General features: G+C 37.5%; 3 protein-coding genes across 10 annotated transcripts in view; 1 reads left to right on the forward strand and 2 right to left on the reverse strand.

Annotated features, from left to right (window-relative positions):
• LOC135160060 (SWI/SNF-related matrix-associated actin-dependent regulator of chromatin subfamily A containing DEAD/H box 1 homolog) overlaps window positions 1–27,068 on the forward strand; it is a 117,121-nt gene that overhangs the window by 27,571 nt on the left and 62,482 nt on the right. The window lies entirely within an intron of this gene.
• Window positions 880–13,332, reverse strand: LOC135160009 (guanylate cyclase 32E). Of its 2 annotated transcripts, XM_064116125.1 has the most exons (15): window positions 13,173–13,332; window positions 10,743–10,933; window positions 10,202–10,399; window positions 9,733–9,855; window positions 9,307–9,505; window positions 7,799–7,876; window positions 7,235–7,479; window positions 6,618–6,763; window positions 5,979–6,117; window positions 5,615–5,705; window positions 4,974–5,176; window positions 4,488–4,658; window positions 4,143–4,319; window positions 3,506–3,671; window positions 881–3,284 (listed from the first exon to the last, which is right to left on the reverse strand). In XM_064116125.1, exons 2-15 carry the CDS (start codon window positions 10,917–10,919, stop codon window positions 1,807–1,809), a joined length of 3,591 nt encoding a protein of 1,196 aa, XP_063972195.1. In that variant the 5' UTR covers window positions 10,920–10,933; window positions 13,173–13,332; the 3' UTR covers window positions 881–1,806. The 2 variants fall into 2 exon arrangements, with proteins under 2 accessions (XP_063972196.1, XP_063972195.1); XM_064116126.1 differs by lacking the exons at window positions 10,202–10,399; window positions 10,743–10,933; window positions 13,173–13,332 and having other exon boundaries at window positions 880–3,284; window positions 9,728–9,849.
• The window catches only part of LOC135160012 (somatostatin receptor type 2), a 34,619-nt gene continuing 27,566 nt past the window's right edge, over window positions 20,016–27,068 (reverse strand). The window contains exons 1-3 of one of the 6 annotated variants that reach the window (XM_064116133.1): window positions 26,117–26,180; window positions 25,313–25,414; window positions 20,016–24,806 (exon numbers count right to left, since the gene is read on the reverse strand). In XM_064116133.1, the coding sequence (XP_063972203.1) occupies window positions 23,544–24,770 (1,227 nt within the window). In that variant the 5' untranslated portion in view covers window positions 24,771–24,806; window positions 25,313–25,414; window positions 26,117–26,180 and the 3' untranslated portion in view covers window positions 20,016–23,543. The other 5 variants (XM_064116129.1, XM_064116131.1, XM_064116135.1 and 2 more) reach the window with 5 other exon arrangements.

Below are 27,068 nucleotides of genomic sequence, written 5' to 3' on the forward strand. Positions count from 1 at the left end.
TAAATTCTGGATTAATGGATAAGAGGGAGGGGCTGATGAGGGAAATGCTGAACCTGTACAAATGTACTTGGAGTGTCATCTCACTCAATCCATGACATCTCATTTTATCCCATCGTAGAAGACAAAGACAGAGGTTTTTCAGCATGACTTGTTATACGATAATCGTCGGCCTGACGTCAAATATCAAATGATTTCGCTGCGTGAATCGGGACTGACTCTTTCAATTGTAACCAACCGTAGTCCCTAGATTGAATGATGGTTGTCGAGGCTAAGTTGGCCGACAACCACTTCACCGTGAATAAGACGGCACGCCAGTTACCATACGACTTTTTACTTTGTATTCATTGTCATCCAGCTTTCTCTGAATATGTATTGCATTTTTTTTAATGCCAGGAATAATAATGAAATGACTTAACCTGTTGCTCCTACTTGATCCTCATGATCTGTTTATTACACCCTCAATTCGTCTTTCCCGGGGGCTCCTGATTCGCATTTGACCCTTAATCTATTCTTTCTCTGGTTTCACCCTCACTAGCTTCTCCCCTTTAACCCTGCAATGGTCTCTCCCCTTTAAATCATAACTTCATAAATCGATATTGCAAATTCGATTAGATTTTTTGGGAAATATCTCGTCTAGTTCCACTAAAAAATCATGAAATGATAAAAAACAATCATAGCGATTCCATTATAACTTGTTATTCGCCATTTCCCCATCAAAACAATTCAATGATGAGAAAAAAGGGGATTTAATAGATCGTCGTAAGTATTTGTCCCCGTTTATTGTTCTCGTGAGGAGAACTAATCCCGGACGTCGTTCACTGACAACTTCCGGAATGACAAATTGTCGTGACGAGACATTGGTCCGTGAGAGACTGCTATTTCATTCGATGTAATGTAAAAAAATATGAAAAATCATTAGTAATTCCACTGACATTCATCGTAATTTATTGAATAAAAATGTGTACAATTCACGGTGTTTGTTTTACTACGATGGAATGTAGAGTTTATACTGAGAAAAATTGTTGAATGAATTTTTTTAAAACACTCCATAGATTCCAATCACTTCACACTCGAGATTTCTATCTAATTTGATAATTAACAACGATTAAGCGATAAGTACGTTGATATCCCGTTCAACCATTGGGAGGGGCCTTGATCTTGACATCAATCACACTTTTATCGTTTTTCTCAATACTGGTAATTAATTGTTGATGGACGTGTTAATAAACATTTATGAGTACCAGCGATGTTATTTTTAACTTAATGTTTTCACATTGACATAAGAGGATACTCACAATAGTATATCTTACGATATTTTACAATGAAAATTATTATACTGAATGTATTTAGAGTAATGACTAGAAAAATTGCTCCATAAAACACGAGCCTTCCTTGATTGTCGCTCCTCTTAGCCTCAAAAAATTATCAAAAATCATTACTACACTAGAAAATCACTTTGATTAAAGTGCATTGTCATGATTTTAATACTTGTTGCAATACTAGGGTCGATGTAAGCACTTGGGCCATTTTATTTTCGTAGTGTAGCTTATTCTTTGGAAGCCTTCATGTGCCCTTTACGAGGATTTTACTCCCCAAAATTACCACCCATGACAGTTCAACTTGGTCATGATAACTGTCTATGACTAGCTGTCTCCTGTCTTTTGTCAAGGGTCTTCTCCATTCAGTCAAACCCGTACAGGATTTCGAAAGCTTCATGTCTAATACTGAATTGATAGATTTTGTCCATTAGGCAGTGGTACCTGTAATTTTCCCAGTCTGTTGGACTTTATTTTTTCATTAATTATATTATATCAGAGGTGTAGCTTCTGCCGCCAATACTTCGCAGAATCTTCCCACACCCTTCACCACATACCTAGGACTCCCCGGAACGGATTTACATATTTCCGGTGCTCCATTAGTTCGATCAAAACAATTTTCCCCAAATTCCAATTTTTCCACACAAGGACAGGAACTGCTGGAGGACCTGGAGCCATCCATACACCCTTTGCAGGGACTCCACTCGCCAAAATTCACGATCTTTCCCTTACTCTGATCGAGCTGATCAGAACTGGCGAATCTCAATCTTTTGGGTGACTCACTTGAACATCGGAGAAAGCTCATCCTGATGGCTTTATTCTTCAGGGAACTTTTGGGGACCAAAATTTGATCCAAATGCTGTCTCTTTCCTTCCTTTCTCCCAGGCTCTTCACCATATAGCCAATAGGTTATCCGCTCCCCTTTTCCCTTCATCTCGATCAATCCTCGTTCCTCCAGGTGAAATCCCCCAATCCTATCCAGAAGATGTTTCGTCTCTTTGCTACAATGAATTCTCAGTGGTTGTCCCATTGACTCCATTCGACTAGCCGTATTAACTGTATCACCGAAGAGACAGTACCTCGGCATCTTCAGGCCCACCACCCCAGCACAAACTGGACCAGAATGTATTCCAATTCTCAGCTGAAGTTTATCGAAAGGTCGATGTCTAATACTGAATTCTTTGATTTTTTCTAAAAGGCACAGAGACATGCTGGCAATTTCTCCAGCATGTTGGATGCCATTTCTTATTGGCAGACCACTGACAACCATGTAAGCATCACCAATTGTCTCCACCTTGTATACATCATAATTTTCAATGGTGGCATCGAAGCATGTGTAGAGATCATTTAAAAAATCAACGACCTCTAGAGGTGTACTTTCTGCCGACATCTGGGTGAAGCCGACAATATCTGAGAAATATATCGTCACACAATCAAATCCCTCTGCCTGAACTTTGTGACCCTTTTTCAACTGTTCAGCGACATATTTAGGGAGCATTTCGTACAGAAGTGCATCCGTTTTCTTTTTCTCCTCAGTCAGCTGATCTGTCCTTTCGTCGACAAGTGCCTCCAAGTTATTGGCATACTTCTCCATCATTGCCATCATGTTATCAAAGATATTGGGTTTCATACCTTTTCGAAGTGGTCGAAGTTTGTTTCGAACGGCTTTGAAATCGGGACGAAGCTCTGGATCTTCAGACCAACATTCCTCGAGACAATCGCGAACGAAATCAAAACAGTTCTCCAGATGCTCGAGGGAGGGACGCAGGGGGATGCTAGAGGGAATGGGATTGCACAGTTGGGTGAGCAGGTGCGCTGGGGTTGATGATATTGGGCCGAAGGGACCTTGCCGACCGTGGAGCTCGTAGAGAACTATCGAGAATGAGTAGATATCACCTTTCTGGTAGTCTCGGGTTAGCGGAGGAGATATACGAGAACGGAGAAGCTCCGGCGCGCGGTACAGCAGACCTGTCGGTAATTTATCGTTTTTAATTGTGAATTTTAGGATATTTTGAGGGGAGGGGGATGATGGGACGGAGAGATATGGAGACTGCAGGTGATTGATGATGTGTGGGGAGGTTCAGAACTGAAAGGACAACTGATATCATTTGAAGGATAAAATTATTCAACGATTGGGTTTTAGTACTGGAATATTTGCTTTTTCCCCTTCAAAGACTATTTCCGCTTACTTTGGTACTTTCTCATAACATCCTGGGGCTCACAGTCAGCGTCCCTCTTGAACTCCCGTAATCCAAAGTCAGCGATCTTGACAACCCATCTTGAATCCACTAGACAGTTAGATGTTGTGAGATTTCCATGGTACCTTACCACCGATTCGTGCAGAAACATCATTCCCTGAAAGTTATTTCATTTTATTCATGTGATTGTCATCAGTTCAGTAGCGAAACGGTAAAACTATTTAGGTCGACTGTTAGCTGCGTTGTCCAAACATATCTTTGAATCTAGGGGAGATAGCAATCTCATTTTATGTGGCTCTCAATTCACTAGACCAAAAATCAATAGTGAAAATTAAATTGTTGTGCTTCGCTTGGGTTTTTTTTTTTTCAACAGTTGAACTCATAAATTGTCGTATTGATTTTTCAAATAACAAACATGTGTGGAATCGAGAGAAAATGGAGGAACTTTCAGGCACTTAACTAATGAATTTTACTCAGTGTTTACTAGGTTTTCTTTGAATTTATGAATTTAAGGGGAAATTAATGAATGATTTTTCAGTGATTTTTTATTATTCGCATAAATCACTTTGGAATGTTTTATCGCTTTACTACTGATTTGGGAATGAAAAATGTAGAGGGCGATGATTACTCTGATGATATCACCAACTAAGGACGCCATGAACATGTTATCTAGCTTCATGTCGTCGTTTTCGATGATGTCTTTGAGACTTCCCCTAGCGCAGTATTCCACAATGATGCAGATATTTGGTGGGTCTGTGCAGGCACCGATGAAGGCGTTAAGATTATCGTGTCGTAAATCTCTCATCTGGAATGATGACATACTCGTAAAATAGATTTTATTGCTTTCCGGAAGTTCACTCACATCTCTGTTGTTAACGTGACAGAAACTCGTGGAATAAGTGGGGAAGAAGATTATCTTTTCGTGTTTATCAAGTGCATTAAATCAAATGATTTATTTAATATTCATATTTACCACTTTTAACTCCTTCTTCATCTCTCTTGTGATTTCGATAGATTTTTTTCTGACTTTTTTTATGGCGAACATTCGACCCCGGTAGAATCCAATTTGTGTGTAGATCATGGAGTATCGAAAGTCAGCATCAGGATTTGAACTTAGAGACACTTGACTGGTTCTCACTACTGGCTAAATAAGAAAAAAATTATGTCATTCATTTTATTTTATTTAAACAATCGAATTATTGATTTTAGAATATTATTTTTCGAGCTAGGATGAGTCGTGTCTGTTCAATTTCCAATATCTCGAGACCAAATGATGCGATTTAAACGAGTCATAACTCATGTTAAACCTTGGAAAAATATCTGTAAAAGAAAAAAAAAAGTTGAGCAATTTTTCTCAGCGGTTCTCGAGTTATCGATGACTGAAGACAGGGTTTTATGTCAATATTGAAAAGTCTAATGGATTTTTTCGATACCCAATGCTAATGAGATAATTTGACACCTTGATGTTAGGCTTGTGGGTGGGTTCGACAACTCCTCCCTCCTCTTTAGTCTCTCTGATCTGGATATCCTTGTAATTGACCTTCCAGAGCAGTGAATCCAACTCCTGTTCGTACCTCCAATTTCTGTACAGTACCAGGACAATTGTTAGGAGAATTAGGAATATTCCACCGGCAATTCCCCCGACAATCTCCCCAGTGTGCGCTGCAATTCATTAAAATGGTCCGCACTAAAGCGAGCTTGAAAAAGTTTCATTCATTATCTTAAGTGGGATAATTTTATCCGAGGATTAAAAAATACCACGTGTTCTTTATTATTTTCAATGACATTTGATTAATTTATTCAGCATCTAAATGAGCTACTTTATTTATTATTTTTTCTCTGGTTGAAAGACTCACGTATCTACTCACGTCTTTTACATTTTTAATTTATTAATTAAAAATTAATTCATCAATTGATCAATTTTCACTTTGATTTATTTTTCTTACGTCTCATAAAATAATCCGAATTTATTTTACTTTCTCTAATGAATTCTCAACGACTTATTCACATGAGTGATTTAAAAATGAATCACAAGTATTATATAGACAAATGTTTCCAATAATATAATCGTGAGAATGTGAAAATTCTCAGAAAACTCACAATAACATTTTTCCCCATGATATCCGCAAAATGGTTCGGCCACGGGTGGAGCCCCAGTGATCCAAGTTATGTCCCTCGTAAGACGTAACTTCTGAAAGTCCAGAATAAAATAAATGAAAATAAGATGGAAAATTGTGAATTCGATGTAAGTGTAGGATGGAAACGATTTTCGGTCTCTATGCAAGCTCAGGGTTTCGCACAAATATTTTTCCCTTTCCTCTCCCCCCCCCCCCCCCCATTTTTCTCGATCACTTGCAGACAGTGATCGACGAGAATTTCCCCGGAGTAAAATGGTCAATCGATACTTTTACGTCTACTCCCTCGTAAGTAAGAAAAATTTATGTATGAAAGAGGAGATACTCACCGGCAAATTGGACGATTCCTCTTTACCGACAAAGTGCCCTATTGGGTAGAGACCGTGACCTTCCTCGGGATTATCCTCGAGGGCAATGAGCGTATAGTTTCCCTCTGCATCACCGTTCTCATCCATGTACACCATGTATCTATGGTATTGTACGGGAAATTTTATTCGGTCAATGACAATCGGGGAATTTAAATAAAAAGTACAAAATATCACAATTTTTTTTTATCGTTGATTTAAAAAATGACGAGGGGTTAACCGTATGCTGAGGGTTGAACAGGAGATATGAACAGTGAAATTAAGGGTGAACGTTCTCAAGGGTGAAACAGAAGAGACGGGTGGAGGGGTTCATAAGGGTGAAAAGGAGAGACAAATGACATTTTGATGGGTTGAAAATCCTTTACGGGAGAAAAAATTATCACACATTTTCGGGAAAATTCTCACCACCAAGATTATTCAATATTTGACCGAGGTCAAAGTACGATCCACGTTAGTCAACCCCACCCACCCCATTTATTCTTGGCTTCCGCTTCACTTTACCCCATTCTCCCTCAAATATGCAAATCTCCTAGTATGAAATCCCAAGAACACGATAAAACCCCCAAAATTACCGATAAACCATCAGATAAATGAAGAACCTACCCCATAGCACTACGATAGTGAACCCCATGTAACATCTCCACCATTTTCCTTCCATCCCTGGGGTCTCGTCCCTTTCTCAAGGCACTAGCTAAAGCTCTGGCGTAGAGATGTACAGCATCATAGAGGTAAGCCGTCTCTGGTACGATCTTACTTGTTCCAAAAGTGAGAAGTGCACGTGATACATCACAATAGTACATATATATTGTTAATGGGATAAATTATTTCACCACTCTATGATATTAAATATTTTATATTCCAAGGACGTGAGGGAACGCTTCAACTGAAATAATTGGAGTTAAAATTCAGTAGCGAAGTTGGTAAAACTAGTTACGTTGATTTATGTTCAGTTTTTAAGCCATATCTCTTACTTTAAGAGATATACCGAAATTTTTGTCAGGACACTTTTTATCGCATTCATTTCGCTCTACAAAAAAGGTTCTAATGAAAATTTTTCTATCTTCCCTAGATTTATAGATATCAATGAAAAACTGGTCGATGGTTACAAGCGATTTTATCACTTCGCTACTGAATTGACAGTTTATTCGTCCTGGGAATAAAAAATGTGAAAAAAATGGGATTGAGTGGAAATAGTCTCAGGAATTTCAGTCTTCAATTACCTTGACTAGACCCCCGAGGGTAGCAAGGGGATTTGTGAAGTTGAATGGAGGCTTTCCTCGGTATTCGTTTATAATTCTTGTGAAATTCTTGGAGATCCTGGGAGGGGACGCGACGATACTGAAGTAGCTGCGATGTGCACGAAGGAGTGAGGGTGTTGTGTGCTCCTGGAGAAGCCCACGGAGGTATTTCGAGGGCTGGTGTTCATCGTATTGCTCTATGTCTACGCCGACCACCCAATATTCACCTGGAATTTTTGAATTATTATTGAGGAATGATAGTGACGATGGGAGATGACGTGAGAGGAGGCGGATCAGCCAGTCTTGAGGATCGAATAACAGTGGTGGATTTGATTTTTCTGTCTCATCTTCAAGGGCGTTTGATCTCAGGAATTTAAGAGGGTGAAATGGGAGAGACAGGGGAAGGGTTGATTTTTTTTATGGGCTAAATGGGAGAGACTAATTAATTTTTATCTCTCTTTTGATCCTTCACACTGTCTTCGTTCGTCAATTAATTTTTTTTTATCATTTTGAGAATTGATAAAAAAAATATATATAAATAATTACCATTATCCAGTAATTTTTTCTCATCAAGTGCCATCAGTAGTCCCATGTGCTCGTCATAGTTACCGAGTATAACATAAACTGAAAATACCCAAGAAAAGACACATCAGCCATGACTTAACTTCCAGTTCGTCTGTTGGCCTTCATCCAATTTCATTCCCACTATTATATATCACTTAAAAAAGAACATTCTGAAAGACCATTTTTATGAATATTATTTTCAGCAAAAGTTTCCCCAGGAGCCCCCACTCCCTCTTACCCCTTGCCACACGGGTAAAAAAGTGAAAACGAACTGCTAAGAGAATGCTTGTGGGAATAACGTGAGAAAAATTGTACGACAAAAAATTGAAGTGAGAAAGAGGGAGAGAAAACGATTTTAGTGTTGAAGTCTGTGAAACGTCGTAAAAAAAACTGAGTGACTGGCTCATAAAAGACGATCTCCCTTTCCTCGGCTTCTCTTTTGGCCCCTTGAACCCTCGATCATTGCCCAACTATCCAATAAACCCTGTCCAGGACTCGGCTCAAGTTGAATTTGAAAAATTTACGAGACTGAATTTATTGGATGCTGGTTAAATTTGAAATAAAAAAATCTTATTTTGGGGTACGATATTTCATTGTTAATCAGGAGAGAGTGGGTTAATAGAACATTTTATTTTTAAATGAGTCGAAGTACTTTGAGGGCCAACTTGAAGGGATGAGTAACGGGGAGAGATTAGAGGAGTCAAAGAAGAACTTAATATTTTTAATGGGGCAGAGGGTGAACCACCACCAAAACCCATTTTCCATTTGGCAATTAATAGAAATAAAATACGAATTCCTCTCTGCATTTGTTCTTTAATGAAGTCGCTACTCAGAAGATCTTAATCAGTTCCGAAGAATTCAATCATTCAAGTTAAAATGTCGTTTTACCTTTTAACTCGATATCTGCTCATCTTACGAAATTTAAAATTACTCTCACAACATTCAAGGGAGAACTAGTTTAACATGTCATGGGGAATAGCCTAAGTGCAAACAACAAAAATATTTTAGCGTTTGAAAATTAATTCGAGTAAAAATAAAATCATGATTCTATTACCAAAAAAAATTTATCAAAGACTTCTATATGATTTTCACAATTCGTATGCAATTTCTGTGTTCGCAATAAAGTTTGGAGAATGAATTGGGCCCTTGCGATCGAGAAAACTGTTGTTGTTCTATTTTTAAACTAAAATATGATGGAGTGCGCTTCTCTGTTATGTAGCTGAGAATCATTTAACACTGGACACGTAGAATCGTCATGAGGTGAATGTAAATGACACATAAGGTGTACGTGTACAACCGCCATGCGGGACATTTCAATACAATGATATTTATTATCACACATGCGGGTTTATGTACAGACATAACATAGCACAACCGAAAATCCAAATTTATCCTCCCACTGGTGTTGCACAATTGTCAGCGATAAGAAAAATTATTTATAGAATTTATAATTTATTTTTTTTTTTCCGTCAGTGGTATTATCAACTCACTTCGAGTCTCTCGGTATGACGTCTCCACGAGATGATGAAATGGATTATTCATGTGGGTTACAAGGTAGGGCTCGGTCCAACATCTCTCGTAGGTGACAGATATCCCAGAGGAGCGGAATGATCGGATAATTGTGCCAGCAACACTTGACATCTTGTTGTTGAATTCAAATAGTGTCGAGTTCATGTACATAAAGGTGACCTGCAATGAGATGGTGGAACGGCTTTAACGTGGAATTATTTTATTTATTTAAATAATCAGTTGAAATTATGTAAATAATTATTCAGTAATTCAGGGTAGGAAATAGGGAGATTATTATTCAGTGAAAATTGGAAAATTCAGAGGGATAATTTAAATAACGTTATCGTGGTTTATCATAGGGTTCTTTATCGTATTAATAATTCATTGATTTTGTTTGTTTACTTTACTTTTGTCCAGTTGAATTTCAAAAGTACCGCAACAACGGATTTTGATATCTGGGTATCTGGTGGACGTGTCCTGGCGAATGTTGGAAACTCCGCGTTGTTCGATGTTTCGTGATGTGTGCAAAACTGGAAAATAAATAAAATTGTTAACATTTAACTATCGAAGTTAGTTCGACCATCTAGGGGTATTCTGTTGATAATTACGGATTCGTATACGTGACTTGGGGGGTACACATTATCGTAGAAAATCATGGGGAATAATTATTCTGGAAATCTTGTCGGATTTCCGGTTTCCGGGGGCTGTTCGTCATTCGCTAAAGGTTCATAGATTAAAATTAAGGTCAAGAAAAATTTGTTGTTTGGAATTACCCGCACTGGGAAAGGGAATAAACGCACAACGATTTTCTACTAAAATAAGAGGGGCGGATGACCACCAAAAATTTGTTAATATCAAACTCAATATTAAACTCACGTAAGAAATCATAGGTAAATTAAATGCAGCTGCCATTTTGCCCTCGTGAACGCACGTTTCTTGGGGTCCAATGTAACCACTGACGTTTCTTGTCCAGAGATCAGCAGTTACCAAAATGCTGGTGTCCTCCTCACCGTATGTCTCAGCGACTATAAAGTCGAGTTTGTGGCCCAGTTGTTTGAGCTCACCAGCATTTACCTGACATAAATCATACCCCAAATGATTCCCTTAACTTAAGAAAATCCAAGTAATTCATTTTTTGGAAAAAATCTGAGGAAACACTTCACGATTTCCTTTGATAATTTAAATAATTTAAATTATTTTAATATATAAAATATATATCTATAAAAAATGACGTCAAATCCTTGGATATTTTCAAGAGGAAATGCCCAGAGTATTTTTTAAAATGATTTGTGTGACATCGAGACCAAAAATATTCTGCGAAGTAAAAATTTCACAATTGTTCCCTGGAAGAATTTCAGTTAGCGAAATTCCCCCCATTTGGAGATAATGCAATGTTCTTGGCAATACAGTTACTTACCTCTTCGACAGCAAGATTTATAGCCCCCGAAATCCTGTATCCAGGTCTCTGATACTCTAGATCCCCCATTCGTCGTTTCGACCCAGTGATATATCCCAATGTAAATGTATCAGCATTAACCAATCCGTAGATCGCTGTCACCAGGAGACACGCCCTTTCCAAGTTAATCAGTCGCATAACCACTGAGAAATCTAGCAATTTATCGGGATAATTTAATGGTTAACGTGCGAGAGAAGTGTCAGTGATTGATGATCAATGACAATGTCTTATAATTTTTTTTTTCACTAAAAAGACTTCACGGTAATTTCACGTTTATTCATCATGAAAATACAACAACAATTGAGAGGTGAGAGATGATAATTAACGTGATTGAAATTGTTTAAATTTCCATTAAATATTTACACTTCGATCAACGATTAGAATTTTTTTTAATTTTTTTTATTATTTTTATTGCTCATATGTACACCCTCTCGGGTTTTTACACTTCATTGACCTTCAATCCACTCCCTTTAGCACATATATCATGACATAGAATTACAATTGTCTGTACAAGGAATTTTATAAAATTCCTGATAATCTGGGGTTAATGTAATTTTCATCTAATTAATGTATCACGAAAGGGGAAAATCACTCTGGTGACATTGCGGGATATCAATATCAACTTCCTTGTTTTCTTGGGTGGCACTCACAGTGCTTTAACTTCCATTAACAGCACTAGTTCAACTACAATGGACCACCTGCCAACGCCATTAGACGTCGGGGAATCCCGAAAATCCATAGTTTCAGAAGTCGAGGGTAACTTAGGAATGATGGAATGTTGTAAATGCCAAAGCTACCGCAACTTGCAAGTACCACAGCCTCTCCCACAAAAACCAAACATTCGAAATACGTGACTTTGCACCTCGTTACAGAGTTACTAGGTACTTTGAGATGGTTTGTGGTATTGGCGAATGGTGAAATTGATTGTGATTTGCTTTAGTGAAGAGAATTTAAGGGCAATTGTGGCAAAGTGCGATGGTGAGATGCGCCGAGACTTGAGTCAGGTGTTCCTGAGGTCAAAGGGCTTTTGCAGATTAAATTAGAAATTGGGGTGAACGTTAAGTGAGAGAGGGTTGAGCGGGTCAACCAAGGAGGTGGGTAAATGCAGGGGGATAAGGATTTTTTTCTGGCGTGCCCTAATTTTCCACGTCCTCAAGACAAATTAAATCTTAATTAAATGCAAAGCGATTGCATTTTCCATTCTGTCTCATGACACATAAAAAAAATATTTCTTTTGTTTTGTCAATGTTTTCACTGACAATTATGCAGAGTTATTGTATGCGCAATAGAATTTTACGAATTCATTGAGTACCAACGGTGATTTATAACGGCAATCTATCTCCACCATCTCAGTTCAATGGCAATTGCAACATAATATTAAATCGAAGAATTAAAATGCCTCTCTTTATTTTCAACGTCAGTTCATTTTAAAACATTGTAGTATACGTTACAAATAAATAAGTGGGTTAAATCCAGTCACGTTCCACTCGCCGGGGCATTCCACTTTTTTTTCAGATTCCTCCCCTCCTACCCCTCTCCCTCCCTCTCTCACTTTTATTCCGACAAATGATTTTTGATAATTCGTCATCCTTGGACATCATTGCCCTCATTTCTTGTTATTTCACAGCTTTTTATTCTCTAGTACAGAATGAAGTAAACGGGAAGATTAGTCACTTCTAATTATCCTCATCAGTGGGTTACGTTTTGTTGTCGCAACTCACGTGCTCATGCCTTTTATTCGCAATTTCACAACCGGTTGGATAAAAAAAAAAAATAAGAGTAAAAGTAAGGGATTGATTCTAGAGTTTTATTATGCGCGATTTTGCCCCCCCCAGGCATTTAAATTATTAATATATTTAATGTTGGGAGAGCGGTGTTACACAGCCATCGCAATTTCGAGGAAAAAAAAAAGCCATTCGTCGGGACCGGCTGTCAACTGTCAAATTTGTCGTCTGTGTAATTAAGCTGAAGAAACACGAATTGTAAGGCAATTACATGCTACATTTGGAAACACTGAGACCAATTTAAATGTCAAAAGTTTTTGTTTGATAATTCGATGAATTGAGAAAAAAGGTTTGGGTCCAGTAGCTTATAATATACATCAATTTTCATTGTTTTTTAGACGACTCGTGGGAAACAAATATAAATGAAAAAATATTTGCAGAGAATTTTTTTTGTATCTATTTAAAAAAAAATTTATTTTCATTCATTCAAATTCTTTTGCCACAAAAAAAAAATTATTTTCGCAAAAATTATAAAATAAAATTCCCATAAACAAATATGGTATTGCAATATTTTTATTCTATTTTTTCAGAATTATTTTATTTCTTTAACTAGACAGTTTTGAATCATTTTTTCTCAGTCATTGTTACAGAATTATTGTTTACTTACCTGCAATAGTTTACGTAATTTTAGAGTCTCATTGCACCCAAAATATGTTTCGATCTCTTGCTAAATTATAGATATAAAAATTGTTTTTAAAAAATCCCGTGTGACTAGACTCGATATTTGGGGATAAGTGGAGTAGAGTGGACAGTAGTCGAAGGCGCGCGCGGCCAGACTGACTACTACGCTTTCCAGTACCGGCTCTCATTGAGGAGTTTTGATGTCGCTGGCCCCCCCGGGTGAATACCTTGGATTTTCCTACTCTCTGTTGGCGCATGACCGCCCACAGACTCTTCTATTCTCCCCCACCGATTTTTGTCTTTATCATTCTTTTTCTTATTCGTCTCGTGAATTTTTTTATTCATTTTTTTTTTGCACTTCTCGTCTTTTCCACTTCTTTCATTGTCGGGGGTGGGCGTCTTCTGCTTTCAATCCTACTTTTCACCCCCATTTTTTTTTGAGCGAGCGGATAGTGGTGTTTATGGCTGGTGGTTGTCAAGTTTTTTAGGATTCTCTTCTCCAGTGGGCGTGAGGCTTTCGTTTTAGAATCGAATAACTTTGTTTTTCATGTCCATTAGACAACGAAATGGTCAAATGGTGAATGTTGGTGAGGTTTAACGGTCGTCGGGTTGAATATGGGGGAGGAAAAGAGTAAAAAGGGGGGTTGGATGTTTTTAAGAATTTAATGGGACAGAAGAAGGGACTGATCACTTCTCTCGCCCTTATCAACTGACCCACTTGACCCCTTTCACCCGTCTCTTTCATTTCACCCTTAAAAATTCAGATTCTCTTGTTCCGTTCCGTCATCCCTCCGGTTTTACCCTCAACCCCTTGAATGACAAGCTCTGCTGTGTCTCCCCTCTTACCCCCCCCCCCTTTAATTTTCACTGCAAATTGAAGAAATTTGCTGATTACCCAATTCCCAGCACCGGAAGATGAGCCAAACAATCCAGTTACTTCACGAGAAGTCAATGAAACCAATAAGAATGCATTTCTCTTTCTCTCTTCCTCTCTCAAGTGTTGAGTCAAGAAAAATTGAGTGCTTTGACAATCGAAACACGTAGCCACCATTAATGATTCGCATCGAGTGAATCAACGAAGCTCAAGTACCTCTCCCCCCCTTTCACCCTATTGCAAATACACATCTATGAGAAAGCGAGGGGAATACCTATCGCTACATTTGTCGTCGCAATCATCGATTTATTTTGATGTTTTTATTCGTCAACAATAGCCCTATTATCATTGAATGACGCCCTGACGTGACTCTCGTGAGAAATTTTTGCTCTCAAAATTGTTCAACAGGGTCGCAATTACGTGTAGCACGTACGTCTTCTTCGTGTGATATCCCCCTCGTAAATACGAATTCGATTGTCGGTCAAATAGTCCTGAGGGTCAAGGGGGACAGACAGACCGAGGGGGATCACCCACTTCGATTTATAATGAAACCTTTAAAGACGTTTGACCTCTCATTTTTTAGTAATAATTTTTTTTATCCACAGAAAGCAATTTTGTTAGGAAAAATTAGTCTTCCAGGGCTGAAATATCGTACGAAATTATAATCAACTAATTTTTAGGTCAAGTTTTGCCGGAAAAATTGGACTTCGAAGACTAAGTTTTGTAATAAAACAAACAGTCGTTCAATGGAGGTCCAATTTTTATCCAAAATTTCATTCGCTGTGATATCCTCTGACCCCCCTTAATATCACCCTCGAAGATTATCCCTCAACACCAACTACATCGTAAATTATACGTTTTTTTTTTGGCCCACGGCTATGACACGTTTTCATTGTGTCACGAAGTAATGAATAAATCAACAAATCAATAATATATGCTATCAATTAACCCGTACGGTGTTGCGGAATTGTTCTCCCGTATGTATGGCGCTAGAATAATCACAGCATTGTATGAAATAACAGATAATTGTTGGGTGTATAGTTGCATGAAAGCCCTCTGTGAACACTCATGGCGGTAGATTCCTTTATGCTACCTACACTCGCGAGTAACAACGGAAACGTGAGAGCTTGTTTTCGACGTCTTCCAATTACCGTAAATTATGCTGGATGTTCGATTATATTGGCGCACTGAACTAAAGGGACTCTTTACTATTGTTCATTTGCTTCGAGGTGGTTGAAATTCCAGTGGAAAATTTGCTCGGATAATGGGGAAAATTCATTCAACAATTCACGAGAGTCAACAGCATTTTCAATTATTTTTTTACATCTCGGTAGATGTTTACTTATCAAGATGTTTGATTAATGTTTAATTGTCAATTATCAATCATCATTAATCAATTATCTTGATGTTGTGAGATTTTAGAGGTAAATATGATGTGATAAGATATTTTTGGAGGGAAATTACTGTTGTTACGAAATTGCAGGTCTTGCTCTTTAAACAAATGACATAGATTTTTTTTTTACAAATTTATTCTTCCAAGGTAATAAAAAAAGTATTCGAATCAGATAAAATTCCGATACTGTCATAATTTCACTCGATAATAGTCATTCAATTGGAGAAATTGAATATAGATATCGTCTAATCAATATAATTGACTAATTATCAATGTAAATTATTTCGGAATTCAGCGAACAAATTAAATTAATCTCATGAAGGAATCACCTTCTTTATCAAACGTTTTCAATCAAAAATACTCGTCTAGCGTTGGATAGTCGGCTAAACGACCAACTCAGCACCTGTTGCTCGTTTTCAACCGCTGCATGTCACGGAACCGTTGTAGCGATTACCAAATTACTGCCAAAAATACCGCAAATGACTCTGACCTGTCTTTTCCCCCGTTTAATTGATTTATTTACCCCCCTCATTGTAGTAAAAAAAATGAAAGAAAAAAAACATAAAAAATTACTCTTGCGCGATTCCTTTCGCCTCGATTGCCAATGGATAAGACACCGTCGGGGGAATTCCCGCAGTGGGAGATACTCCAGCGAATCTCGAGATGGCGCCAGTGAAACGGAAAAAATTGCAGAAATCTCGGGTGAATTGACATGTCTGAGTATACGCAAAAATAGAAATAAATCGGGAATTACTCGCGAGGAAGAAAAAATAGATATCGTGAAGGAATGAGAGCAGACGGAGGCGGTTTCAATCACATCAATTGGATTTTTTTTTTTAAATCTGCTGGGAATTCGGGGTAATCCAGTTGATCGTAATCTCGAGGGGGCGTAAATAAGATGGGAAGTGAGGGGAGATGATTCAACGTGGCAGGAGCAACAGTCGCGGAAAATTGATGCTCGTTGGAATTATTTTTTCCCCATTTTCAAGTGCTTTTTTATGTGAGTGCCTCTCACTTGTTCATTTATTCATCCCTTCTCTTCATTGCTATTCATTCGTTTATTTTATATTATTTATGGAGTACTTTTTTAATGTTGGACGATGGGGGAGCCCGCTAAAGTAAAACAGGGAGAATAACGAATGTTAAAACACGTGAGCAATTGCCGGATACTTATCATCACTTTAAAATATTATTTATAACATTAATTACGATACTATCACAGTATTACCGGTAAACTTCCTTAATCACTTCATGGGAGAGGTCAATGAATGACCGATAAGGTTCCATCATTTGACGACCATTTGACCCTCAAAAAATTTTATTTCCCTGATCATCTCCTGACCTTGTCACCCACCACAATCACCTGACGATATCGAAGAGCTCCCCCGTTCAATATTCTCCCTCTTTTTTTTAATTATTCACCCCCTTCCCTCTCTATCGACCAACAGCACACCATGAAGCACACATTTGTGAAATAATGAACAAAGTAACTCTGGTGAACAGTTTTTTTTTTTTTTATTTATTATGAAAATTTTACCCGTTATATCGTGGAAATGAAGTTCTGGGAAATGGTTAGCTTATGTAAGAACTGAAATGCCATAGTTTTATAATACTACTTATTTACCTCATTTCCTACCACATTGTCTACAGTTTCCATTCTATAGAAGTTTCACTTTACATTGGCTTTGAAGTGATGAGGGGCAGAACTGTTAGCCGTGAGGGGACAAACCTCGGGGGCTTTATGTCGTTTAATTTTGCGTGTCTATTCTCTACGAGTTTTCCATTATCTGATGATCCACTTTGTGAGGTGGGCAACACATTCTGACAATTTTTTTGTTGACTAGGAGGACTGAATGTTTGTACGACAGGTTTTTAATATTTATGAGAGAATGAGGGACAGTAGACCGGAAACGAAATTCATTGTTCAGGAGTTCAATTTTCCGGAAACTGATGAAATTTTGGTTAAAATAAAAAGGAAAAGTGACGAGGGTCCATCGGGTAAATTAATTGATCTCTTTGAGGAGATCCTTGAGACTGTTTAACGCTTGTGATTAGGCGATTTGTCCTTTCCCTTTGAATTTGAAAAAAATTGACCCTTCAGTTGACGCTCAAGACCGTTTTACCTGACAGATCATTTCACCCTACGTCAGGTGCTTGATCTACACTCATGTTATCCTGGCAGTTCATTCCTCTCGGCACTCGTGGTATTGATGATAAATAGCTTCAAAAGGGCTCGTGTCAGTCTACAATTTTATCACGAAAATGCCATTTTCAACTAGACATTTGTTTTCCTCTTTTCAACGTCGAGCTATGTTTATTCACTCTCTTGAATTCTTTTTACGAAACCGGCATCTCTCTATCAGTCCGCAAATTAAATATTTAGAGATACCTACATTCTCGTTCGGGTGCAGTGAAACCACAAACATTTTTTTTATTTTTATTCACAGTTCTAGTTTGGAGATCCTTTGAATGAGTGCATCTGCACAACAAACGAAACGAAATGACATTTGGGAAAATAATGTTGGTACGTTTGATGGATTGTTGTGCTATATTTTTTCCTGGAATAGTCATGTGTTTATGTGGAAGAAGAGCCAACACCAGTGCCACTAATTATCGTTATACATATCTGACATGAGGACATGTGAAATGAGGCTATTTTTTTTAAACCTGACATGACATTTTCATGTAACTCACTTGGTTCTCAATATGAATGGGATATTTTGAATTCAATAGGTGTATCGCAGTGTAAGGGCTATTTTGTACCTCCATTCTGTCATATAAAGTTCCGCAAAAGGGACATTATATAACACGGAATGTTCTTACAAACCTATCGGCGTGAAAAACTTTTTCTTTTTCAGAAGAAAAATATTTTTCACGGCCCTTCCAACCGGTTGAGCTTTAAATTTTTTATAAGACTGAATGGGGCAAAATGGGATTGCAGAGAATAACAATAAGGAAAGGAAAATTCAGACATATTTTTTAAAATCTACATTATTGAAGAATTGATCAGGAGCTTCGGACGCGGGTTCGAATCCCGATCGGACGATGGGATTTTTTTTCTCTTCAAATTCTCATTATTTTTTCATTTCTCCTCGTTCTAAGGTCATGAGGGAGATTCAGTGAATCCTCACCTGTCCCTCCCACTTGGCCCTTTCAACACTTTCCCCTTTCCATCCCACTTGATCCTCAAATAACGAAATACCCCAATATCCATCGGCCGCCCTAAGATGTACCTTCACCACTCGCTCCCAGTTTGACCCACCGCAAACAATCTCTCTCGTACCATCTTCGCTGTAGAATAATTCCAACTGTTTTTCTTCACCATTGGAATTCTGGGAAAGTTCTTACACCACCAAAGTTGTTCATCTCCCCCAAGACAAATATCCATTGCCATTCGCTATATACTTTTCAACGACCTCATCCGTTTGCCAAGATGATCCCAATATAAAATATCTTTATCTTGTGTCTTTGTGGAGCTTAACTGTTCGTCCCTTTGAGTTGTAAAATCAAGGTATGAATTCATTACCTCAACAGCTGTATCGCAGACGACGATAACACCCAGTGATATTGAAGTTGTAATCGGGATCATCCACGTGGAGGTGTTATGTAGTTGCTCACCCTCGGTATTTTACGGTTTCGTTTTTGGTCTGATGTGTTGGTTGAGAAAATGATAATTCTCTGGTGAATATCAACCAAAGGTTTGTACGAGGGTTAACAGGACTTCTGTATTCTCAGGTGAAAGTTTGTTCGTGTGGAAGGCGAAGCGGATGCTTGTACAAGATGACAGGGTGGTGGGGGAGGGGGATATCTATGTGGTGCTTGTTTTATGCATGAATGCAGATGATTAATCGCTGATTTTACTGCATGATTGAGGGGATTCAACAACTTCACGTGGGTTATGGTGACTAGGGATGTCAATATTGATTTTGGTCTTTCAAAGTATTTTCTCAGCCCATCGAGAAAAATATTCCAAAGAAAAATCGGGAGAAATATTGGAAATTTAGGGTAGAAAATATTATGGAGTGTTTTAAAATCTTAACAATTAAATCAGATATTTTAGGCTTTTCATAGAAATCAGGAAAAAAATTGAGGTTCAATCCAATAAAATTTTCAGTGCCTGCAATGGCAGAATTTTATTTTCTTTTCAGGGGATTGTAATGTTCAGACTTTTATCATTTATTTTTTTTAAGGGTAGAAACTATTTCTTGGCAACGGTTGAAATTCGCATCGTAAAAAAATAATGTGTTTCGTTTCTCTTCTGTGTTGATAACTTTCGAATTATGAGCATCTTCTGGGTCCAATACGACACTTCTACCCTCACAAACCAAAATTAACGATCATTAACAGCGTCCGAATGGCGTCAAGAAACATCAAAGATAAAATTATATGATCCATCCATCCCTCACCATTTTCCAAGATACTAGAGTCTCGTGATTCCCAGAATAAACCTTGACGACTGGAAATGACCTGGAAACGTTAAATAAATGTTTGCAATGCGTCCCCCAGGCGTTTCACAGCTGAAAGGAATTTTATCAAAATAAATTCGACATCTATTTTCCATTCGTTTATTGACATTTAAGATTCATTATAATCTCAATTATTTCAGTTCAATAATTCGATTCTTTATTTCATTTTACTCAACATTCAAATATACATAGAAAATTAAAATTTCGTTACAGTCCCATTGTCTTATGTCAATTTATTAATACTTGTTACGGGACGATTACGGTTATATTTATGGCTTCATTAATAGTGGATGATATCAATGATTAATCAGTTAAACATCCACATGTTAAGTGCTGAATTTATTGCAATCAATCTTTGGTAATATTCTGTAAATAAACTAACAAATGTACTTATGATTTTAACTATATACATTCGACGGAGAGAAATTGTCTATAAAAATTCTAGTGCGAAAAAACCTTAATATCTCGGTTGTAAAAAAAACCCAATAATATCAACGTAAAACTTGGGGATTTGTGGCACAAATTTCAGGGGATATAAAAACATTTTCCACAGAAGTTCGAAAAAAATTAACGTTTAAGACAATGAAATTTCCATTGCCAGAACTGGAATTGGTCTTGACGATTCCTTTTTCCTCTTCTCACATGTTAGTACCGGTTTTTTTTAAATTTCTCTCCGTGTGCAGATGAACCTTAAATAACGATCCTCTAAGTGCATTTTTTAAAAATTAAATACACCGTATAGCCAGAAGGGCATAAGTACTGAAGATTCTTTTTGAAAGTCCAAAGGTTCCAAATTTAACATAAAAAAAAAATATTTCTGAATTTTTCCCGCAATTCCTGACTGATACAATTATAAAATTGAGTAAAAAGTTGTCCTCTAAGTGGGCGTAACTCCACACTCATACTTCTTTCTTAATATTAATCATAAATCTCGAAAGAGGCCAGTTTTGTGCTACTGGTCCATTTGGCCGTACTCTCTCCACATTTGAGTTATTTTAGAAATCTACGGGGTAATGAGAGAATATTCACTTTCTTCTCTGTAATCGTTAAATAAATTAAATGTTGGGAAATAAGAGCCAACTCCGTATACTACGAGAACATGGAGCACGTGCTCAAACAAGTTTTATTATGAGCCAACAAAATCATCGAAAACTGTAAATAAAATTATTCAAGCAGAACTTGTTAATGAGAAACATAATTATTCTGCTTGTAATACCAACCAAATATTTATCTCAAGTGGTAGCTAATTAATTAAATACGGTCTTAATTACATACACTCCTTTGGCTATACAACGACTACGTCATCTTCAAAAATGGTATATTCTCCACAATTACGTCTTTTTTTTATTCTGACGTGAATTTACGTTTATTTTATACAATTCATTTCGTTGGGAATTTTTTAATTTATAAAAAAAATCGTAGTTAAATGGCGGCAATTCTTCTAATAAATTCCTGAAGTCCATTTGTGTTCTGTAAACTTTGAGAAATTTTTTTTTTGGCTTTTCGTCTACCCAGTACTCTCCAAATATCTAGATATGCATATACACAGGGCATCCTCAAGTCTCACTTGACGACGGAATGCCAATCTCGTTGAAGCGAGATTCCACCATTAAATAGGAGCCAAATTACCGGTGTTTCGTGTCTCGCATGTGCTGAGTCAATTCTAGAGTGGCTACTAAATGCAAATTCACTCAAATGCTGTACGTAACTGGCATTCCGTGGGAAGATGCGTCAGTTTGTGTAATGGTACTATTTTAGGTCATTTTGATTTAATGAAATTGAAAAATTGTGGATTATTCAATTGTTGGATGAAATTTTCGTGTTGATGAGATGATTTTTTAATGGGTTTCTGTCCACAAAGACAGGTCCAAGGAGGAGCATATGCTTTTGAAGAATTCATCACATGATTTTCCAAAGCTTTGACACCTCTTGTAAATCGATAAACTAGAATAGGTGCATTTATTGAGATAGATTTTTTTTTACAATCGTCGAAAATTTAATTCTCATTTTCAGTCAATTTTTCTATCACCTCAAGCATTGCATACATTTCAAATTCAATAGTTATCAAAATTATTGACAAGCACCTTGAACAATGTGAACTAAAAATATAATTAGGCCTACGAATTAGCAACATATATTCTTCTATATAAATTGATAAATTACATATGTAGCTATATATATTGTAAGTACCATTTAACAGCTACTAGACCTTTTATTGAGGTATCTAATATTTAATATACAAAATGAATCAGTCAATTTATAAATTTTTTACCTCGCAAATTATCTGCCCTTAAATACATCAGTGAGATTTTAGTGGAGAAAAGGAAAATTATGAGCTTCCGTAAATCATTTTGATCTTGTGTTCTCTTAGCAAGTAATTGGGTCTCGTGCAATGAAGAATTTCAATTAAATTGGCGCCAGGATATCGTGGGATTTTATGAACCCGACGAAATCGTACCTGTTGCATCCGCCTATATACTGGTATCACGAAATGTGAACATATATTTATCAAGGGGTTGACCATTTCCAGAAAATGTCGTGATCAAGAGTTTAAACTTCTATGAGTTATCTTTACCCTCAAAAAATTAAAAAAAAATCATTTTTTAATTTCAATAAACTCTCAATTCCCAATTTGGCAGATACGCCACCTTCACTCGATATTACTAGTACAATCTCGTCCATTGAACATTGAAATCATTTAATCATTCAATCATAACATGTATGAGAGACTGTTATCTATTCAGATCGATAGAAACTCATCCATTCAGGCTTAGAATAAACATAGGGGAACACATGCGGGAAAATACACCTGTCCCTATTCCACCACCTGCCCACCCCCTCTGAATACATGAAAACTATCCAAAATTGCCTGCAGATTCTGTGGGAATATGACAGAAAGCCGAGACTCGAACAAACAAAATAAAAAATCCCCCCCTCCCCACCATTTCGTGAATGATAGATAGACCCTTGTGACAATTATTCTATCATTAATTCATCTTTCCAGTTATTCCATTTGTTATATATTTTCCCCTCTCCCCCTATCGTTTATCCCTTCCTGAAATACGCCCTCCAATTCACCCCCGCATCAGGGGGTAGAAATTGAGATGACGTGTGGCCGCAGGGTGTGACAATGCTGTAGGATACTTCGTACATCTGGAGATTGTGATATTGACGGGGAGTGTTATCAGCTTGTCATTCAGAATGCCGTATCAATAATGGAAGTAATATTGTAGATATTTCACAATTTCATACTTATATTAGTATTATTATGATTTCTTTGAGGATAACATTGGAAACGACAGAAGTTATCATCGATGAAGACAATTAGTCCTCTTGAACGAACTTCTTAAAATAGTCTATGACGATTAATTTCAATTATCCAGATCTGATTGCATCTGTTACATTATTCATGTAGATCATAGATCGGATAGATCTTGGAAGCGAATATTTTTCGAAACACGAAACACCCGGAATGGGAAAGGGCATACAAAGATAGACGTTCACCCCGAAAAACCTAGATTTTTCACAATTGAACTAGTTCTTTGTTCGTTTTAACATTTTGACATTTTCCTCATCACCAATGAATTCTCAATAAATAACGAAATATATATTTCGTGATATGCTCTAAACTTGTGTCAACAATGTTCCCTGATTTCCATTCTTGACACTCTCCTTCTCCTTATTATCACTGGTAATGGTAATATTTGATCTTGATGTCATGGTGATGGTAGTGGTGGATGTTTTACTAATCAAAAGTCCTCTCTCTCCCTCCTCATCTTCAATTTCACCTCTGGATGTACCCGAGGTAACAATTTTATTGGACTGAAGTCTCTCAGCACTGGCTTTAGCTTTTTTTGGAAAAACACTGTTCTCAATGTGAAGTGTTGCATTGACATCCTTACCAGCTGCACAGGTGCAAGCTTTGAGAAAGCTCTTCTTAAAATTATCACTGAGAAAGGCATACAATATTGGATTCATAGCACTGTTGGAGTAGCTGAGGAATCCAGCAAGAAGAAAAGCTGTGATACCAATTCTCGATTGACACTGCTTTGGGGGTGTGTAAATAAGGGCAACCTGGGTAATCCAGTATGGTAGCCAACATAGAACATAAACAGTTATGACAGTCAACACCAATTTTGTCACCTTTCTGTGGGATCGTTTCTTCTCCTTCGATTTATTCTTCGGTCCAACTGTCTGCAGTTTTCTGATAACCAAGAAGTAGAAGATCAATATGAGGGTGAGGGGTATGGCAAATCCCATAACAAATGAATACAGAGTAAACATTGTCTGTCCACCATGATCATCCGGCCAAAATATATTACAGCTCATTCCATTCTGACTTTCTCCTGTATTTGCGTACAGAAATACTGGCACCATGAACAATGCTGATGTACCCCATGCACTCAACGATACAATTTTGGATATAAATGGGGTTCGCATTTTCGGTGATGATATTGGATGGCAAACGGCTATGTAACGATCAGCTGACATTATAAATAAGAATATGCTGCTTGTAAATTGATTTATCGATGTTGTTGTCATGTACGCTTTGCACATTATTTTACCAAATGGCCAGTAACCCAGGCTCATTGTTGTCACTAAAAATGGTATTCCAATCAGAAAGCATTCATCTGCTATTGCCAAATTCACTATATACATGTTCGTGACAGTTTGCATCTTGGAGAAACGAAGGACAACGTAGATGACCAGTGTATTGCCAAGGAGTCCAACAATGCAGACGATTGAATACAGAACTTGATTGACAATTCCCACAATTGGTACTGTTGCACCGCAGGTATCATTGGTGATGTTGTGGTGGTCAAGGAAGGTTGATATATTGTCGAAATTCATGGTTCCTAGTGAGGCATTCCTTTGGATGATGGTAACCTGCAACAAGCGAATACACGATCATTGAAAGTTGTTTTTGTACGTGGTATTTCTGGGATATTTCATTTCTCTTTGTGTGGGGAATTGTCAATAGTTCATTGACACTTTATATCCTACCCAAAGGATCATAGTTACGACTACATGAACATCAGCGGTTTGTTTCTACTCCGATGATTTCTATCGCATGAGAAAATCACCGCAACCACCGTAAACTCTGAAATTCTGACTATAGGAGTTTGATAACCAACTTTTTAGTTTCATAGGAGCAATATTTTTGTCGTTATTCATAAAATGCTAAGTACTCGAGGGATGAAACTCTTGTGATAAGAAAGAAAGCTGTAAACCGAAAAGTATGGAAATGACTGGTTATTAAATTCAGGGAGAAAATGGATCATCTGAAAGTAGATGATCTACAAACTAGAATGGGCTTCTACCAGTGAACATCGAAAGCTAACCCATTTGTTGATTGATTTACTTTATCATCTGGATAATTCAAGTGCACTGACCGGTCGGAAAATGTTCCATTGTCATTGTCTGTCACTCCGATTGTGCCTGAGCTCCCTAGGAAAAAGGGGTGAGCCATAATTCCTTTTGTAAACTCGTGGTGTCTGTGGACATTTATGAGATTGTTGATTGGGACTTGTGTGGGTGCGAGATCGTCTGGACATCGTTATATCGATGATGTTTATAACATTAAGTTGTCCCAAGGGATTCTTTCGAATTTTCCAAGTGTGTGAAGGTCCTATGTAGATATTTGCTTTTAGTTCTGTTGCTGGAGAGATGGAAATTATTCAAAATTGTTCGGATGGAATTGGAATTTCTGTATTTAGATGGAATTGTCAGGGATAATAACGGTGATAGACGAAAATGTTTCCTGAAGCGGCGCCTTCCATTTTCCATGTTCTTCTCCTGTCGCCTTTGTTCGTGGCTTCCATTGAAATATGGAAAGCGTTCAGTGAAACGGAAGAATGTTAGTCTTCACGAAATGTGTAATTTTGTTGGAAAAGTTGTCGTCTTTATTATTTGTGGGGATAATTGTTGGAGGGTATCGAAAATTATTGGTGATATGATATGCTGGAGGATAATGGGACCGAGTTGAGAGATTGAAAATTAGATGTGAACTTCTATTTTTCTATCCGTCGCGCATAACAAATCAAAATATTTCCCCTAGTAATTAATTGCGATCCTCCTCTCCTGGAAAAATGGCAAATTTCACCAATTGCACCACCCCCTCTACCCCCATTAAATTCTACGTGTGGAAATAACAATCGATGAATCGCAAAAACTGGGTACAAGAATAATATATTCACCTCCTTTATTTTCCCCTTTTCACATGGTCATTGGAATTCCTGAGAGGCACAGAAAATAACGAGCTACATCTCCTGTTTGTTATTCCAACGGTGGAAATAGAGAAAAAAAAAGAAGAAAATAGACCTAGAAATTTATTTCCCCTTTTTTACCCCTACCTCTCATTTTTTACTGTCTCTACGCATCCTGAAAGATATTTACAGTACATCCAGGTATTTCATCCGTAAAATACGCAGCCGTTACCATCCACTCTTTCTCGTGACCGATGAAAACACCGAGGATATTTACCATCCCAAGGGACATTTGTATGCGTCACATTCCGGTTAAGCTCGAGGAGATGAGATGAATTTGCTTCAATTTCCGATAGCGGGAGGACGTAGCCAATATGAAATAGGAATGAATTTGGTTCAAATGGGTCCACCGATCACTTAATTCCTCTCTCCAATTTCACTCTTCACGCATTTTCCCATCTCATTGAAGTTCAAGTTGCAGAAAAAATTTTTGGTTTTCCTTGTGGACCATAATAATGCGTTGAAGAGATCGTATTTTTCCCACTAATACATCACCACGACTGATTGACCGAAGATATCGATAATATTGAACACGAGGCATCTCATCATATTCCATACTATTGCTTTCGCCGTGACTATATTGCCAATACCAGGAATAGAGCAGTCATAGAGTGTCAGATTCCAGGAACAATTTGATAAACTCTACGTGCAAATATAACTGCTCCAATTTTTTTTTCCCCTCCCCCTCTCGCTCACCGAGTGTTTGTTGAGGGAATATCGATGCCACCGACCGAATGAGTGACACATTGCTACCAGATTATTTATCAGGATGGTGCCATGCGTCTGTTTAATCCATTTCGTTGATTCACTCCATGAAACTCATTCGCTCGTGTCAATTCGCTGACGTGTGTACATCAAATTTTAGCACACGTACAGAAATTAA

This window comes from Diachasmimorpha longicaudata, chromosome 3 (genome assembly GCF_034640455.1).
Source record: "Diachasmimorpha longicaudata isolate KC_UGA_2023 chromosome 3, iyDiaLong2, whole genome shotgun sequence".
Taxonomy (NCBI): Eukaryota; Metazoa; Arthropoda; class Insecta; order Hymenoptera; family Braconidae; genus Diachasmimorpha; species Diachasmimorpha longicaudata.

Coding starts and splice junctions, on each gene's coding strand:
- LOC135160009 (XM_064116125.1), bottom strand. CDS start 10,919: ATGCGACTGATTAACTTGGAAAGGGCGTGTCTCCTGGTGACAGCGATC. Junction 5,177..5,614: donor TCATGGGGAAAAATGTTATT/GTGAGTTTTCTG, acceptor AATGAATTGCAG/CGCACACTGGGGAGATTGTC. Junction 3,672..4,142: donor TAGTTGGTGATATCATCAGA/GTAATCATCGCC, acceptor AATAACTTTCAG/GGAATGATGTTTCTGCACGA.